Raw genomic sequence first — 17938 nt, 5'->3', positions numbered from 1 at the left:
AGAAATAGATTCTCTGCCATGCTTCTCCTTGCAGCAGTGCTCGATAATCCTATGTGGGTACAAGGCACCTGCCCTACCTCCCCAGGGAATGAGAACTCTCCTGCCCCATTGGCTTCCCCTGACCCCAATTTAGGGGCCTGACCTATGAACTCTCTTCCTTCCAGGTCTCTGTGACAACACTCATCGATGTTCAAACCTTGAAACCTTTCCGAATTCTCCGAGCACTGCGGCCCCTCAGAGCGCTCTCCCAGTTTGAAGGGATGAAGGTACAGATGAAGGCATGGAGGTCTGCTGGTGGGGAAAGGGACCACTCACAGACCACCACCTCCTGTGCTTAGACTTAGCTTCCCTTAACCTGTCTAGTTTTTATTTTTTTCTGGAGTCCTTTCCATTTCACTGCTGAGAACTGGAGCTGAGACGAGTCCAAGAACCCATGCAAGAATTTTTGTGACGGTTAAGATGGACTCAGGTTTCCATTCAATGCAGAGACAGGTGGCCCAAAGATCTCTCATACCATCTGAGGCTGCATGGAAAGGACCCTTCATGCATGGAGCTGAGAGCTTGTCATGTGGTAGGGAGAGGGCACAAAGTAAAGATGGGACACCAAGAGACTCAGCCCAGCATGCCAGCCTCCTCCTGGGAAGATGCAGAGTGTGGTGAGACCCACTCTTGTAACATTCTTTCTCTGTTCTTTCCCCTTCAGGTAGTTGTCTATGCACTCATGGGTGCTATTCCTGCCATTCTGAATGTTTTGCTTGTCTGCCTCATTTTCTGGCTCATCTTTTGTATCCTGGGCATAAACTTTTTTTCTGGAAAATTTGGAAAATGCGTTAATGAAACAGATGGGAACTCAATGCTCAATGACAGCATTGTGGCAAACAAAAGTGAATGTGAAAGCAGAAATTTATCCTGGGTCAACCTCAAAGTCAACTTTGACAATGTAGGAATGGCGTACCTTTCCCTGCTGCAGGTGGTAAGTGCACTCTCTGTGTCAAGAAAGGGACAGGATCTGGAGGGTGGTTGATGACGAGATTATCTGGCGCTGGCAGGAGGTGGCTTATGGGAGTGACCCCTGGGTCGCCGGAGACTGGGGGAAATGGACAGAGGATCTGCACTCCCGGGTCTGAGCCCAGAAGGGAGCATAAAATGAGACCCCCTTAGCCATGCCACTGGACTCCACTCGAGGCTGTTTTCACTCGGGGCGCCCCAGAGGGAGGCACGTGAGAACCCTCCCCATCCCAGGGACCCAGGTGGGGCAGCTGACCTCCACAACCCAACCACTGCCATGCTCCAGGTCACTTTCCACATGCCTGGGCTGAGCCTCACCTATGAGTGAACATATTTCTGTGCGGCGCAGACACATCATAAAACACTCTCTACCCATTCTCCACAATTACCACACCATATTTGATGGGGAGGGCTGGAGCGATAGCACAGCGGGTAGGGCGTTCGCCTTACAAGCGGCCAACATGGCCGACCCGAGTTCGATTCCTCTGCCCCTCTCGGAGAGCCCAGCAAGCTACCGAGAGTATTCGATATGCCAGACACAGTAACAACAAAGTCTCCAATGGAGACGTTACTGGGCCCACTCGAGCAAATCGATGATCAACGGGAGGGCCTTTACTTTACTTTACTTTACAGACAGTAGGCAATAAATCATAGAGGGAAATATATATATATGTATGTATATATATACATGCGCATATATACACATTTTCAGATATATATACCTAAGCTCACATCACCCAAACTTTAACAACGTGTCAGTGATATCCTATAGAATGTCTTAATGGCTCCTGCCCAAAATAGAACAATCTTCACACTGTTTCCTATGAACATTTTCTTGTAAGCATGTTCAACAGTTCTTCATAACAGACAGTACAAAATATATTCTTTCGGTTGTGTTTTGGGACAGGGATTGGGGCTTGGGATGGAAACATCTAGAATTTAGTGGTGGGAAGGTGGAATGGTGGTGGGATTGGTGTTTGAATATTGAATGTAATTAAATATTGTGAACTAACTTATAAATTTAGAAATTTTTTTTAAAAAGATAGAGAGAGGAAACACAAATGACCTTAGGTCATTTCTCAGATCATGAAATACAGTGCCTCCATTGTCCATTTCCTCCCAGGGGGAGGAGTACCCTCTGAGGTTCTTTCTCACTGAACATCTCTAACTTTCCTGTCTTCTGAGCCTCAGCTGTTGAGAGATATCCTTGTAAGGATCTCAGAACTGTTCTTCTTGCCCTGGTCTCCAGAGCTCCAGTCCCAAAGGACTGGTACCTCAGGTACTCTGACTCTAGTAACAGTTCACTTTGGAAGTCAGCCCCAAGTCAGACTTCCAGGTCTTGGGCAGACATAGTGAGCCTCAGACTTTTGCATCAGGCTTTTTCCAATAGTTGCTCCATAACTCCTCTGGGAATTTTTTTTAATTTGATTTTTGGATCACAGCTGGAAGTGCTCAGAGTGTACTCTTGCTCTGTAATCAGAGATCATTCCTCGTGGTGCTCAGTGAACCAAATGTGTTCCTGAGAATTTAATCCAGGTTGCCAGATCTGAGGTCTTAGCTGTTGTACTATGTCTCTGGTCATCTAGAAAATTTTAAGGCAGAAACTGATTTTTCTCCATTCCATAATAATTATTCTTTTCCTTTTTTCAGTTTTTTTTGAAAAGTAACAAACATATCTTATGTGTAAGTTTAAGGCTTATAGCATGATGGTTGAATTTACATATATTGCAAAAATGATTACCATAATTGGTACATCTATCTTTTCATATAGATACAACAAAAAGAAAAGAAATGAGGAGAGAAAAAAATCTCCTCGTGACAAGAACTTTTTTTTAAAAAACACTTTTTTATATCTCTATCTGAGAAAATGGAGAAGAAAATAATTATCCAAGATAGTCATCCTTGAAGTCCCTCCTACTCTATGTTTATTAGGACATTCTGTATTAGGAGGGTGGAAACATCAGTTTACGTACATCTGCCCACTGGGCCTTGCTTGTTTTTTCATGGTACTCATATAATCATGGCAAGTCTATAATTGTGCCCATATTTCTGTGCTTTATTGCAGGCAACATTTAAGGGTTGGTTGGAGATTATGGATGCGGCAGTTGATTCTAAAGAGGTGAGTATGTATGCCCATGTTCTACAGTGCTGGGGTTAAACTAAGGATAGTCTGACAGCTTGGACAGGCCAGAACTTCTGGCCAGAACTTTTCTGCCCTTTATTGTTGCTACAAAATCTATGAAACAGGGAAGGACTCTTCTGTATCCTCCAAGCAGATGATCTAGCAGGATCCAAATTTCAGTGTTCTTTCTCCATAGTAAACAGTCAGCTAGGAGTTGGAGACAGGTGTAGCAGAAACCTTGGTTTTCCTCTCTCACCTCTTCTCCAAACGGGCAAAAGACAACTTTCAAGGGCACTTGCAGTTGACCATGGGAAAAGTTTAAGACTGATTTAGTTCTGAACAAGATCCTCTCACAGCTCCAGACACCATCAGAGATATTTCTGATGATTGCCAAGTGTTATATAGCATTATGTTATAGTTAAGAAATAAGTGGCCATGGATTCTCAAAGTTAGAGGAATACTCAGCAATTTGGCCTATTCACATTGTCCAGATGGGAAGACTGAGGAATAGGAAAGAAGAGTGTTGTTCTGAGTCATTGAGTTGAATTCAGGAAGGTGATGGGTGAATCAAGAACATCCATTGTTTGTATTTTTATATGTTTATATTTTACTGTTTACGTGGTGGTATTTTTCATGTTTTTCCTATCATTGCACATATGAGTGTTGTTCAGTTTGAGTCTGAAGAATTGAGGCCTGGCATGCTTTAGGTGTTCAATGCATTTGAGCTGACAGTAGCAGTAAGGGTAGCATAACTAACACTATAGTAGTAGAGACAACCTATTTAAAAAAAAAAGAAAGAAAATAGCTTTTTTTTTTTTTTTGGTTTGGGGGTTACACCCTGCTGTGCTCAGGACTTACTCCTAGCTCTGCACTCAGGGATCACTCCTGGCAAGTTCGGGTGGCCATATCAGGTACTAGGGAATCAAACCCAGTGTGCTTATCTCTTCAGCTCTAAAAATGGAAATATTTTAAAAATAAACAATGTACTCACTATTTTGTGTGAGTCTGTTACCCCCATCCCAATTTCCCTCAGGTATCTATCTGCCTTGGGTTGGGACATGGAAAGAGTGGAACTTCTATACAGATGCATGACAAAAGTGGGGTGTGATTTATATGTATTCCTGGAGGAAACAATAGATGGGTGGAGAGGTGCCTGATGCTGATCCTGGAACATTCTAGCTATTCTGGTTTCCAGCTTGACAGCCTTCTAGGATAGACATTCTAGAGACATATTCACATGGTATGTGTAATCATGTCACTCCCATCCTAAGACCTTTGAGAGATTCACCGTTGCTCAAAGGAAATAGCCTCTCCCCCTCCTGCACTCCCACAGCAGCCTCTCTCCACTGGGTGGTACTAATCAAGCTGTGCAGGGGAACTGGAAGAAGGGTTCCTGGTAGGGTCATTGCTAACTCAAGGCTTAGTAGCTCATGCAGATGATGAGAAATACTTTAGAATTATTTAGAGAAATACTTCTAAATGATGCAGTTAATTAGATAAGACAAACTAGCTGGAAGAAGGCAGTTAGTTTCATCATCTAGTCTTCCTGATAAGGCAGTTAAGATATTTTATACTTTTTTCCTTCCAGTAATTGGTTTTTGTTTTTCCTCCCTCTCACTGAAAAAAAAAATCTCTTGAAGCAAGAACATCAGCCACGCTTTGAGGTGAATGTATACATGTACATTTACTTTGTCGTTTTTATCATCTTTGGCTCATTCTTCACTCTGAATCTCTTTATTGGTGTTATTATTGACAACTTCAACCAACAACAAAAAAAGATAAGTATGCATGCATCCTGATTTGGCCATTTTACCTCTCTCCCCCAACGGGCTTGAATGAAGCCTAGTCCTGGTCTAAAGTGTTGTACAAAGTAAACTTTAACAGCTGCATGAGAAAAAAAAAAGAGATAACCACCTGGAGAAAAATTCTCAAAATATATATGAGTCAAAAGAAAACAGTTGGTATTTTTAAAAATCATTGTTTTTGCTTTCTATTCTGTCTTCTTAAGCAATAAATATTGATATTATTAAGGTGAAATCTGAAATAATTTCACACTTGTAGAAATCCAACACCACCAGGATGAGTATTTATGACACTGGTCATGTTTTGCTCAATTTCTAAGTGTATGTTTCACCAAGTAACAAGATTAAATCTTCTTTCAGCAAACTTGTATCCAGGCTCCCAATATCCAAGTTGCAAAAGATTTATGGAATTCACTTGGAAAGAAGATGGTTGGGGTTGTGCCAAGTTTAGCAAGATATTTTTCCCCCTGTGTTATAAGAAACAGATATTTATTTTTCTGAATCCAAAGTCTATGGAAGCTTTGTAGTAAATGTGAAAAATAAAAGTTAAAAAATTTAAATTTCCCACAAAGTGACATCACCTTAGATTTAGCCTTTTGTCATTTTGGTGCAATCTCCTTTAGTAGTTTTAAAGACCTGTCCCCGTTTCACAGTGAAATTACATGATACATTTCAGGGCCGGGATATTTGGTGGTGATTAGGGTTTACTTCTGCCTTAGTGCATGGGGCTTTCTTGGGGATCATACCTGGCAAGCAAAGCATTAGCTTCAGCCTGCTGAAATATCTCTCCAACGCCAAGGTGATACTTTAATTTTCTCACTTACTCCCCTCCTTATTATTTATGAGTCCAACCCATGAAGTCATCTCTAAAATAAGAATTTTACAGACTGAATTACATTCTCCATTATGGACAGATCATAATTTATCATAATTTATCATAATCAATCTCTTCCCCCTCCTTTATTTTGCCAGTTAGATCAATTCTTTTTTTTTCTTTTTTCTTTTGGCTTTTGTTAAACAATCATGAACATTCTTGAAATTCTTTCTGTGTATCTCTGATTAGATCCTCAAGATAAGTTCCTAGAATTTAAGGGATTAGGGTTGTATTGTAAAATTACCTTTCAGAAGTGCTGTGGTAGGTTTCTTCTCTTTGAAAGACATGAAAATGTCTGATTACTTTGATTTCTATAAATGTATCTTTTCTAACTTGATGGTTTGATGTATCATCTCATTATTTTACATTCATTAATTTGTTTCTGAAATTATAATTTTCCACAGTCTGATGATCTTAACTATGAATGATCTGTTTAAACTCCTTGTTCCTTTAAGAAATGAATATTGTCTTCTTTTATGCATTTTTGTATAGTGAGTCTAATTTGTGGCTTTCTTTCTGTACTTTTGTGATTTCTGTACATTTTATTTGTAGACATTTATTGATATTTTCCATTTTTAGAGCCAAACTACCAATCTTGTTATTTTTAGCTTCTTCCCTTGCTTTTATGAACTGAGGATATCTCTCAATTAAAATTGATTAACTCCAGATTTACTTTTGATTTTCTTAATGGTTTTATGACTTACTTTTTTTTTCCTGCTAAACTGTTGTAATTCACCCAACATGGATCTCTGTACTGATTAGCCTCTTTAGAGTCTGCTGGGAGAGTCATCCTCTGTCCTTTTGCAGTTCTATCCCCGGTGCTCCTTGCTGAGCTTTGTAGAGATGCCTCTGTAATATGAAGCTTGATTGCAATCAATACTACAATTTGGATGTCATGCCTTGTGGCTCGAACTTTATAAGCTTGCATTCGAGAACCACTGTTTTTATCAGCCCACAGTGATTTTTTGCTTTGTTGTGCTTTGTTTTACTTTTTGTAACAGGAAATTTCAAATATTCATAAAATGTGCTTACATGAATCTTAAAACCCATCCCGCAGCACATTAAGAAAATCCTTTTACTATCTGTGTCCTTATCCAGCCCTGCCACCAGATGGTGGTGTTCTCATTGAGTAAATAAAAGACATTGAGTAAATAAAAGACTTTTGATGATTTTTTGGAGCGATAGCACAGCGGGTAGGGCGTTCGCCTTACAAGCGGCCAACATGGCCGACCCGAGTTCCATTCCTCCGCCCCTCTCAAAGAGCCTGGCAAGCTACCGAGAGTATTGGATATGCCAGACACAGTAACAACAAAGTCTCCAATGGAGACGTTACTGGGCCCGCTCGAGCAAATCGACGATCAACGGGAGGGCCTTTACTTACTTTACTTACTTACTTTGATGATTTCATTCACTGGTAAAAGTAAAAAAAAAAAGGCCCTCCCGTTGATCATCGATTTGCTCGAGCGGGCCCAGTAATGTCTCCACTGGAGACTATGTTGTTACTGTGTTTGGCATATCGAATACGTCAGGGGGAGCTTGCCAGGCTCTGCCGTGCGGGCGAGATATTCTCAGTAGCTTGCCGGGCTCTCTGAGAGGGGCGGGGGAATAGAACTTGGGTCGGCCATGATGGCTGCGTGCAAGGCAAACGCCCTACCGCTATACTATCGCTCCTCCGCCCATTCACTGGTAATTCCTCTTTTAAAATAACTGTACCTCATAGTTCACTAATAAAAAATATATACATATGCACAATTCTATGATCATCTAACAAATTCACTAGGAATGCTTTAAACTCATAGAATGCCCCTTATTTACATTTCAAGTCTCATATTTTCTTAAAATATTTTACCTTTTTTTTTTTTTTGCTTTTTGGGTCACACCCAGCTGATGCTCAGGGATTACTCCTGGCTCTGCACTCAGGAATCACTCCTGGCGGTGCTTGGGGGACCATATGGGGTGCTGGGAATTAAACCCAGGTCGGCCGCATGCAAGGCAAACGCCCTACCTGCTGTGCTATTGCTCCAGCCCCATTCTTAAAACATTTTAAATGTATTTTTTCATTGATTAATTCACTGGTACTAAAATTGGGCTCTTTTCAAAGCCAATTCCAGTGAGCTCACTCCCATGTGGTAGTTTCCTGCTCTTTGGAATGGCAAGAGACTTCCCAGGCCATGATCATATGCTTCTTGCTTTGTGTCTGGAGTCAGTCACTTCTCTAAGTGTTAAAGTTTTATTGAGAAAGATGGTATTCCCAGACTAGATGGAGTTGCACACTCTCATTGTTGCTAGTTTTCCCAGTGACAGGGCTCCTTCAAATTAAGGAGATATAAGGCATAAGATATAAGATATAAGACTTCAAGGAGATATATATGTTGAAATTGGAATGCTGACCCTACAAACTCAGGATACTAGGTCTTTACTCAATCTCTTCCCTGAAATATTGGTAAATATCTTTTCCGCACTAAGAAACCTGATTATCTTGGGAATAGAAGAAGATTGAAATCTTCAAAATTATTGTGTGTGTGAGAGAGAGTAAGGGAGAGAGAGAGAGAGAGAGAGAGAGAGAGAGAGAGAGAGAGAGAGAGAGAGAGAGAGAAGGTTTGGTCACATCCTGTTCTCAGGGAACCATCTGTAATACATTGGGGATTCAAACTGGGGTCAGCAGGATGCAAAGCAAGTGTCTTGACTTTCATTCTGTTTTTACTCCTTTTCTTTGTCCCACAACATACACATGTATGTGACAATATCAGGATAATAGTTTCAATACTATTATAGAGGCATATGATTATTGAACACATTTTGTGTCTGTTAGGCATGTTGAATTTGGATAACTTCTAGGGTTGTATATTTTTTTTATAAATTACTTTTATGTGGTACTATACATATAACAAATTTATCATCTTAACACTATGTTTAGTGTACCATTCATTGGTACTGAATTCATAGGGACTGGATTATAGTATGGGAGTTAAGGAGCTTGACTTACATCCTAATGGGCCTGGTTCAAATTTCTGGAATCATATATGGCACCAGTACGGGTCACTCCTAACTACTAGAGGTCACTTCTAAGCCAGGAATAGCCCCTGAGTTCAGCTGGATGTGGCCCTCAAGCTAAATACCTTCATGATGATGTGCAATCGGTATCATTATCTATTACCATAGCTTTTATCTTATAAATTGGAATTCAACATCTACTAAAAATAGCATCTAGATTCCCCTTCATACAACTCTTAGCAACCTCATTCTACTTTCTACCTCTCATTTTGACTACCTAGGAGCCTCATACAAGTGGAATCGTAGAGTTTTTGTCTTCTTCCAATGGGAATATTTTATTTACTATTATGTTTTAAGATTCTTTCAGCTTTACTGGCTGAGTGGTGTTGACATTTATTCATTTTGGTCATTCACTCATCTATGTTGAGCATCTTTTCATGTGCTTATTAATCACTTATGTGTCTTTGTGGGATGATACCTGATCGAGTCCTGTGACCATTGAGTTATTTGTTTTGTCGTTTTGTGTTTTAAAAGTTCCATACATAATTTTGAATCTATATATAGATTCTATATATAATTATGGTCTATATATAGAGTCATTAATATTAATCCCTTGTTATATTTGCAAATCAATGTATACATATGTACATATACCTATGTATGTATATATTTGTCTGTGTGTAAGTGTGTGTGCTGATTGGATTTGAACCTAGATCTCATCCATGCAAGGCATATGATGCAGCATGTACACCCCAAGCCTCCCTGCCTTCTTACTTTAATAACATATTTTCATAAATCAGTTCATGAAGTTGTGAAATTTCCATGGTCAATTGTTCAAATGTTGATGAAGTTCAATTTGTTTCTTTTGTTCTTTTATCACTGTGCATTCATTTAATGTTATGTTCAAAGAGCCATTGCCAAGTCACAATGTTGGTAAATCTTTGTCCTCTGTTTTTTTTTTGACATTTCCAGTTTTATTTTATTTTATTTTTATAATTTATTTATTTGCTTGAGCGGGTCCAGTAACGTCTCCATTGGAGACTTTGCCTTCCTTCTTGCCTTCCTTCCTGCCGTCCTTTCCTGCCTTTCTTTCCTTTTCTCTCTCTTTCCTTTCTCTCTCTCTTTCTTTCTTTCTTTCTTTCTTTCTTTCTTTCTTTCTTTCTTTCTTTCTCTTTCTTTCTTCCTTTCTCTTTCTTTCTTTTTTTTCTTTCTTTCTCTTTCTCTCTTTTCTTTCTTTCCTTCTTTCTTTCTCTCTCTTTTAGAAAAAAATTTTTTATTGATTTTTTTTATTGAATCGCTGTGAGCTAGAACCCTTACAAAGCTGTTTATGATTAGGTTTCAGTGTTCCAACACCCATCCCTTGAGTCAGTTACTGCTGGACCTTCGCATTAGTTCATTGCCTTTAACTCATGACCTGTTTGCTATTAGAATTCAGATTTCGGTTTTTACAGACTATCAGCTGCTGATATTACAACTATGGATTTTGGGTTAATTTGTTATTCGCCTATTTTGAAAACTTCCTTGATATTTTCCATCTTTGCCAGCTTAGCTATGTTTTTTTTTTGAGCAAACATTTTTTTATTTTTTCATTCTTTTTTTTTTTTTAATTATTTTTAGTGAAACACCATGAGGTACAGTTGTAGATTTACAATTTCTTGTGCTTGGGTTTCGATTATACAGTGATCAAATACCCATCCCTCCACCAGTGCCCATTTTCCACCACCATGGATAATATCTCTCCCACCCCCATCCCTCCCATCTCACCCTGCCTCTGTGGCAGGGCAATCCCCTGTGTTCTCTCTCTCCTTTTGGGTGTTGTGGTCTGCAAAAGAGACTTTGAGTGGCAAACATGTTCAGTCCATAGTCTACTTTCAACATGCATCTCCCCTCCTGGGAGGATCCTCCAAACACCCTTTATTTGGTGCTCCCTTTTCTATCTGAGCTGCCCTTTCCCCTAGAATGCCCGGCTGGCCTCTAAGCTATGGAGTAATCCTCCTGGTGTTGATCTCAGCTATTCTTGGGTATTAATCTCATATTTTGTTTCTTTATATTCCCCAGATGAATGCAATCTTTCTATGCCTATCCCTCTCTTTCTGACTCATTTCGCTTTAGCATGATACTTTCCATGTTGTACCATTTGTATATAAATTTCATGACTTCATCTTTTCTAACAGCTACATAGTACTCCATTGTGTAGATGTACCAAAGTTTCTTTAACCAGTCATCTGTTCTTGGGCATTCAGGTTTCTTCCAGTTTCTGGCTATTGTAAAGAGTGCTGCAATGAACAAACAAGTGCAGATATCACTTCGATTATACATTTTTGCCTCTCTGGGATATATTCCCAGGAGTGGTATTGCTGGGTCAAATGGGAGCTCAATTTCTAATTTTTTGAGAATCGTCCATACTGTTTTCCAGAAAGGCTGAACCAGTCGACATTCCCACCAACAGTGAAAGAGTGTCCCTTTCTCGCCATATCCGCGCCAGCATTGGTTGCTTTTGTTCTTTTGGATGTGGGTCAGTCTCTGAGGTGTGAGATGGTATCTCATTGTGGTTTTGATCTGCATCTCCCTGATAATTAATGATGTAGAGCATTTTCTCATGTGCTTTTTTGCCATTTGGATTTCTTCTTTGAGAAAGTTTCTGTTCATTTCATTGCCCCATTTTTTGATGGGGTTGGATGTTTTCTTCTTGTGGAGTTCAACCAGTATTTTGTATATCCTTGATATCAACCCTTTGTCAGATGTGTGTTCGGCGAATATCATTTCCCATTTTGTAGACTGTCTTTGTATTTTGGTCACTGTTACTTTTGAGGTGCAGAAGCTTCTTAGTTTAAGATAGTCCCATTTATCTATCTCTGTTTTCACTTGCTTGGCCAGTGGCGTGGCATCTTTGAAGATACCATTAGCTTCAATGTCATGGAGGGTTTTGCCAACTTTGTCTTCAATGTACCTTATGGTTTCTGGTCTGATGTTGAGGTCTTTAATCCATTTTGATCTTACTTTTATCATGGTGTTAGACAGAGTTCAGAGCCCACTTTTTTGCATGTAGCCGTCCAGTGAGGCCAGCACAATTTGTTAAAGAGATTTTCCTTACTCCACTTCACATTTCTTGCACCTTTATCAAAAATTAGATGATCATATGATTGAGGGGAGATGTCAGTGTATTCAACCCTGTTCCATTGGTCTGCAGTTCTGCCTTTGTTCCAGTACTATGCTGTTTTAATTATTACTGCTTTGTAGTATAGTTTGAAGTTAGGGAGGTTGATTGCTCCCATTTTCTTTTTCCCAAGAATTGCTTTAGCTATTCGTGGGGGCTTATTGTTCCATATAAATTTCATGAGTGTTTGCTCCATTTCTTTGAAGAATGTCATGGGTATCCTTATAGGGATTGCATAGAATTTATACAATGCTTTCGGTAGTGTTGCCATTTTGACAATGTTAAGTCTCCCGACCCATGAGCAGGGGATATCTTTCCATTTCCTCATCTCCTCTTTTATTTCCTGAAGTAGCGTTTTGTAGTTTTCTTTGTACAGGTCCTTTACTTCCTTAGTTAAGCTGATTCCTAGGTACTTGATTTTCTGGGGAACAATTGTGAACGGGATTGTTTTTTTCATGTAGCTTTCTTCTCTCTCACTGTTTGCGTATAGGAAAGCCATGGACTTTTGGGTATTGATTTTATAGCCTGCAACTTTACTATACAAGTCTATTGTTTCTAGGAGTTTTTTGGTGGAGGTTATTGGGTTCTCTAAGTATAGTATCATATCATCTGCGAATAGTGAGAGCTTGATTTCTTCCTTTCCTACCTGAATGCCCTTAATATCTTTTTCTTGCCTAATCGCTATTGCAAGTACTTCCAGTACTATATTGAACAGCAATGGAGATAGTGGGCATCCTTGTCTTGTTCCTGATCTTAGAGGGAAGGCTCTCAGTTTTTCCCCATTGAGGATAATGCTTGCTGTAGGCTTGTGATAGATGGCTTTACCTATGTTGAGGAAAGTCCCCTCTATACCCATTTTGTCTAGGGTTTTCATCATAAAGGGGTGCTGGATCTTGTCAAATGCTTTCTCTGCGTCTATTGATATGATCATATGCTTTTTATCTTTTCTTTTGTTGATATGATGGATTATGTTGATTGATTTCCGAATGTTAAACCATCCTTGCATCCCTGGGGTGAATCCTACTTGGTCATGGTGTATGATCTTTTTGATGAGTAGTTGGATTCTATTTGCTAGTATTTTGTTGAGGATCTTTGCATCTGTGTTCATCAGGGATATCGGCCTGTAATTCTCTTTCTTTGTGGTATCTCTGTCTGCTTTTGGTATCAGTGTGATATTTGCTTCGTAGAAACTGTTCAGAAGTGTTTTTGATATTTCAATTTTGTGGAAAAGTTTAAAAAGGATTGGTGCGTTTAGCCCATTGACATTGAGAGAGATTATTGTTATGGGATTTTGTCCCATTGTTCTGTTGAAATTTGGTGTATTTGAGGGGCCTGTCTTGCCTTAAAGTAGCCCATTTAGTTGTTCTTGTAACCATGGTTTTGAGTCTATGAAGTTCCTGAGCTGTTGTTTGTCTGTGAAACTGTGTGTTGTTCCTTCTATTATGAATGAGAGTCTCGCTGGGTAAAATATTTTTGGAGAGGCATTTATTTTACTGAGTTTTTTCACTATGTCCCACCACTGTTTTCGGGCCATGAGGGTTTCATCAGAAAAATCAGCTGTGAATTTTAAGGATGCTCCTTTGTAAGAGATTTCTTTCTTTGATCTTGCTGCTTTCAGAATTTTGTCTCTGTCTAAGGTTTTGGTCATTTTGATCAGAATGTGTCTTGGGGTATTTTTATTCGGATTTCTTCTAGCTGGTACCCTTCGGGCCTCCTGAATGTGGTCAAAAGTTTTCTTCAGCTCTGGAAACGTTGTAGCAATGATGTCTTTGACAGTTTCTTCTTCATCAAGGTTTTCTTCCTGTCCCTCTGGGACTCCAATAATTCTTATGTTACCCCTCTTGGCTTCGTCAGGATCTTCTCTTGCCATCTGTTCCCGAATTGTGAGTCTCTTTTCCATTTTATGCTCTTTCCTGGAGAGTCTCTGAACTTCATCTTCGAGCTCACTGATTCTGTTCTCAGCAGCTGTTACTCTGCTGCTGAGGCCTTACACTGAGTTTTTCAATTCGTCTACCAGGTTTTTTAGGTCTGACATTTCCGATTGCATTTTCCTCATTTCTGCCTTCAAATCCTCTTGTCTTTTATTGGCATTGCTTTCCATTGTTTCTTTTAGTTCCCTAAGCATCCTAAGTAGCTCCCTTCTGAATTCCTTGTCAGAGAGGTTGTCTAACACTACAGTACTGTTGATGTCTTCTGGGCTAGCCTCTTCAATAAGCAAGTTTGGTGGGTTTTTGTGTTGCTTTACCATTGTGACAAGTGTGATTTAGTCCTTCACGTTTACTGTTAGTATTCTGCTTGATATGTAGTGTGAGTTGAGATAGGCTTATGAGTTATTGGCTACTGTGTTTCTAGTGGCTGAGCTAAAATAGAGAAGATTCCATCTAAGAAGGTAGCTTATGGTTCCTAGGGCATATGTAATGGAAGAATATTTCGCGGCCACGTTAGCGGCCGTGGCTCCAGAAAGTGTCCCTGCACTGGTCCCCCACAGATCAGGGGAAAAAAGCGGCTGTGCTATGAGATCGAGCTAGCTGCGCATGCCCAGAGAGAGTCCCAGGCCCTGGAGGCGGGCTGTACCTGATTGCTTAGCTATGTTTTAAAAAGGAATTAAGTTCTGTTTTCTCTAACATCTTCCTTTAGATAGTTTGTCTCTAATTTTCAAAATGTGAAAATGTTCATCTGTTTTTACAGTCTTTCTTGATCATTAATAGAAACATTTATGACTGTGTTCTAACAAATATTGATAATTTCATTATGAAATTATTATAGGTTAGTGAAATTTTATTAGAGGTATACAAAAGTTCACTTATTTAGGAGAATTTTAACTACCACTTTATGAAATTTATTGTTAAAATTTTGCTACTAATTTTTCTGGCTTCATTGAGGATTGTTTTGTGCAATCTAAGATAAAAGGTAAGGTAAAGGTAAAGGCCCTCCCGTTGATTGTCAATTTGCTCGAGCGGGCCCAGTAACGTCTCCATTGGAGACTTTATTGTTACTGTGTCTGGCATATCGAATACTCTCGGTAGCTTGCCAGGCTCTCCGAGAGGGGCGGAGAAATCGAACTCGGGTCGGTCATGTTGGCCGCTTGTAAGGCGAACGCCCTACCACTGTGCTATTGCTAGGGTGCAATCTAAAATATTGAGTTTTTAATAAAAATTCTATAGATGTTTGCAAAGTGCTTGTGATCTTTGTTTATATTATAAAATGTAAAATATAACTGATATAAGTAATTTTACTTTTCCCTTCCACCAGTTTTTAATCTTTTCAGTTCTCCCTGAATCTTACTGCTTTTACATCTCATGACAATTTTAGAAACTGTTAATAACAATGCATATAACTTTGGAACCATTTCTAAAAATTCAGAACTGTTTACATAAAATTAGTATGATAATTATCTCTTATCCAAATACTTAGGTGGTCAAGACATCTTTTTGACAGAAGAACAGAAGAAATACTATAATGCAATGAAAAAATTAGGATCCAAAAAACCTCAAAAGCCTATTCCAAGACCTCTGGTGAGAAAAAATGATTAATTATAAATACAAAATTTATGAAAAGATTACTAGGATCACAGGTGCTTGTCATATATTTTCAAATTTCTAAGTTCTAAGAATTCAATAGAACCCAAATATATGGGTGTGGCTCAAGGTCTTAGAGAAAACTAGACATTCAAATCCAAGAATAAGAGTTTTGACAAGAGAGGCCTGAGAAATAGTGCAGAGGTTAAGGCGCTTGCTTTGCATCCCACTGACCCGGATTCAAATCCCTAGCACCGAATGTGGTTCTTCAAGCACCATCAGGGGACCGATTTCTGAGCAAAAGCCAGGAATAGTCCCTAGGCATCATCACTGGGGTGTGTGTGTGGCTCACCCCTCTACCCCCAAAAAGAGTTTGGGTGAAAACTTAAATTTTCACTTTAGTGAGTGTATAGTACGTTCTCATGCCAACGACATTAACTCAGCAATGTTTGCTCTTGACCAAATTAAAATATATTTACAATCTTTTCAGCATTTTCTGGTGTAAAGTTGAGGTCAAGTGTACTCACTCTACAAGTGTTTATGAGGGATCTTTTTGTATCAGGAAAAATGTTTTCTGTAAAATCAGACAGTAAATAAGTGTTGCAAGCCCAGTTGGCCACTACTATTCAATTTTATCACTGTAGCCCCTAAACAGTCAGAGATGACCTCGAACTGTGTTCTCGAACACAATGGTTCTAGACCATCTCCGTTTTCCAGTTACTAGATCTCTCAATCATTATGCATTCTAAGAGTGTGATGTATAGAGATTAAAATGTAGATTTCACATAATTTTGTGTCAGCTTCTCAAGTTAAAAAAAAAACTCATGTTAAAATGGGCTGTGACAATCATGTTTGGTCCATCTGTACCTCGTGGTGTCTCACTAATAAAAAAAAAGAAAGAAAAAAATGGGCTGTGATTTCCCCAGAGGAATCACACGAAGACAAGTTGTGATGCAATAAGCAAAGGGTCTTTATTGGCTAACTTGAGCTAGGGCCCTCGTCTGGCTCACCGATGCAGTGACAGCCTTCTTGGATGAGCAGCCACAACTCTCAAAAGTGAGGGGCTTTTATATAATTTTTTAAACATTATATAACAGCGACTTTCCACGGACCACCGTTTTTGGTCACAGTCTGAGGCGCTTTTCACTACTTGTACTTAGCCGATTGGTTATAAGCTGGAGTTACATAAGGGTTGCATAATAGTTACATAAGGGTTATATACTGGGGGACATCCTCACCTGAATCTGATAGGTAATCCTTAGTTGACCTCACCATGGTTATCTCACTTCGGGGAAATCATGACTCAATTTCAGGTATCTGTGCTCGATCCCAGGAATTCTGGAACTGAAACTTAGTCCTAGCTTCTTCTTGCTTCTTTATGAGCGTGTCATGGCTCTGCCTTTGCTTCTCACTCACACCCATTCTCATCTCATGGACTAAACAAAAACCGGTAGTGGGCCAGACTTGGCCTGCAGGTCACAGTTTTCTCACCCTGGCTCTCTCTCTGAATCCAGCTTTACCAGGTCATTGCAGGGCAAGATGGAAGAAGTAGCACCCAGGGCTGCACCCCATGTATGCAGACTAATTGGGAAACTGGGGCTGAGAGCACTCGATTATAAAGTAGCACAACAGACACAGTTGGTAGCTCTGACAAGTGATTTTGAAGGCTTTCAAGGCAGCAAGGATTAGTAGGGGTCAAAATATCTGGGAAGTAATATGGAGGAGGGGCATGTAGATAAAATAGATTATTTTCATGCAAACTCACTTCCCAAACTCACCAGTCACTTTACTTAAAAGCAACTTTAAAACTTATTCCTAGCACTCAGAATAGAGCGTAGCTCTAGTCTAAAAGTGTTCTGTAAAATGTGCTCTTAATAATAATTAGTTGAACGAGATACTACATTTCAAGTTGCATATAGAACCTATTCATTCCCCCTGGGATTAAATCTGTGAATTCCAGGGCCAAATTTTTAGGCTTTATATAGTAAAGAATTTTGGCCGAGGGCTTAATGATAAATTATATTTGAAGGGACTCGAGGGATGGTATAGCAGTTAAAACTTTGCACATATCCAATGTGTAAAGCCTTACACAAGTTTGATTCCCACCACCATATATGTCCTCTGAACACTACCAGGAGTGACCCCCTAAGTTCAGAACCAAAAGTAAGCCCTAAGCACTGTATTCCAACAACCCCCCCCCCCCCCACAATTTTTTCTTATTTAGAGAGGTTTACTCTGTTGATAGTATGTAAAACTTCCATTTACCTAAGGAGAATCTACTTTTAAGTACCAGTCTCACTTCTTGTACAGACTTTGGCAGTTTTCTCTGCCTTTGACTCAATAGGGAATTTTTTATTTATATGCACCTCAGTATCAGTTGGTTATAGATACAGAATTACCTAAAAGACTTCACATTATTAGTACCTGAGTGTGTAGTTTGCACACAGCTATGACACACATGTA

At 39.4% G+C, this 17938-nt stretch overlaps 1 protein-coding gene across 1 annotated transcript in view; it reads left to right on the top strand.

Moving 5' to 3' along the window:
* The window catches only part of SCN11A (sodium voltage-gated channel alpha subunit 11), a 103021-nt gene that overhangs the window by 77837 nt on the left and 7246 nt on the right, over positions 1 to 17938 (top strand). Inside the window, exons 20-24 of the mRNA XM_056129319.1 lie at positions 165 to 266; positions 704 to 973; positions 3074 to 3127; positions 4771 to 4912; positions 15372 to 15472. Of these exons, the coding sequence (XP_055985294.1) occupies positions 165 to 266; positions 704 to 973; positions 3074 to 3127; positions 4771 to 4912; positions 15372 to 15472 (669 nt within the window). The remainder of the gene's footprint in view (positions 1 to 164; positions 267 to 703; positions 974 to 3073; positions 3128 to 4770; positions 4913 to 15371; positions 15473 to 17938) is intronic.

The sequence above is a fragment of the Sorex fumeus genome, unplaced genomic scaffold (genome assembly GCF_029834395.1).
Source record: "Sorex fumeus unplaced genomic scaffold, SorFum_2.1 ptg000072l, whole genome shotgun sequence".
In the NCBI taxonomy this organism is placed as follows: domain Eukaryota; kingdom Metazoa; phylum Chordata; class Mammalia; order Eulipotyphla; family Soricidae; genus Sorex; species Sorex fumeus.
The sequence above is the reverse complement of the archived record's forward strand: the minus strand, read 5'-3'. Positions and strand labels throughout refer to the sequence as shown.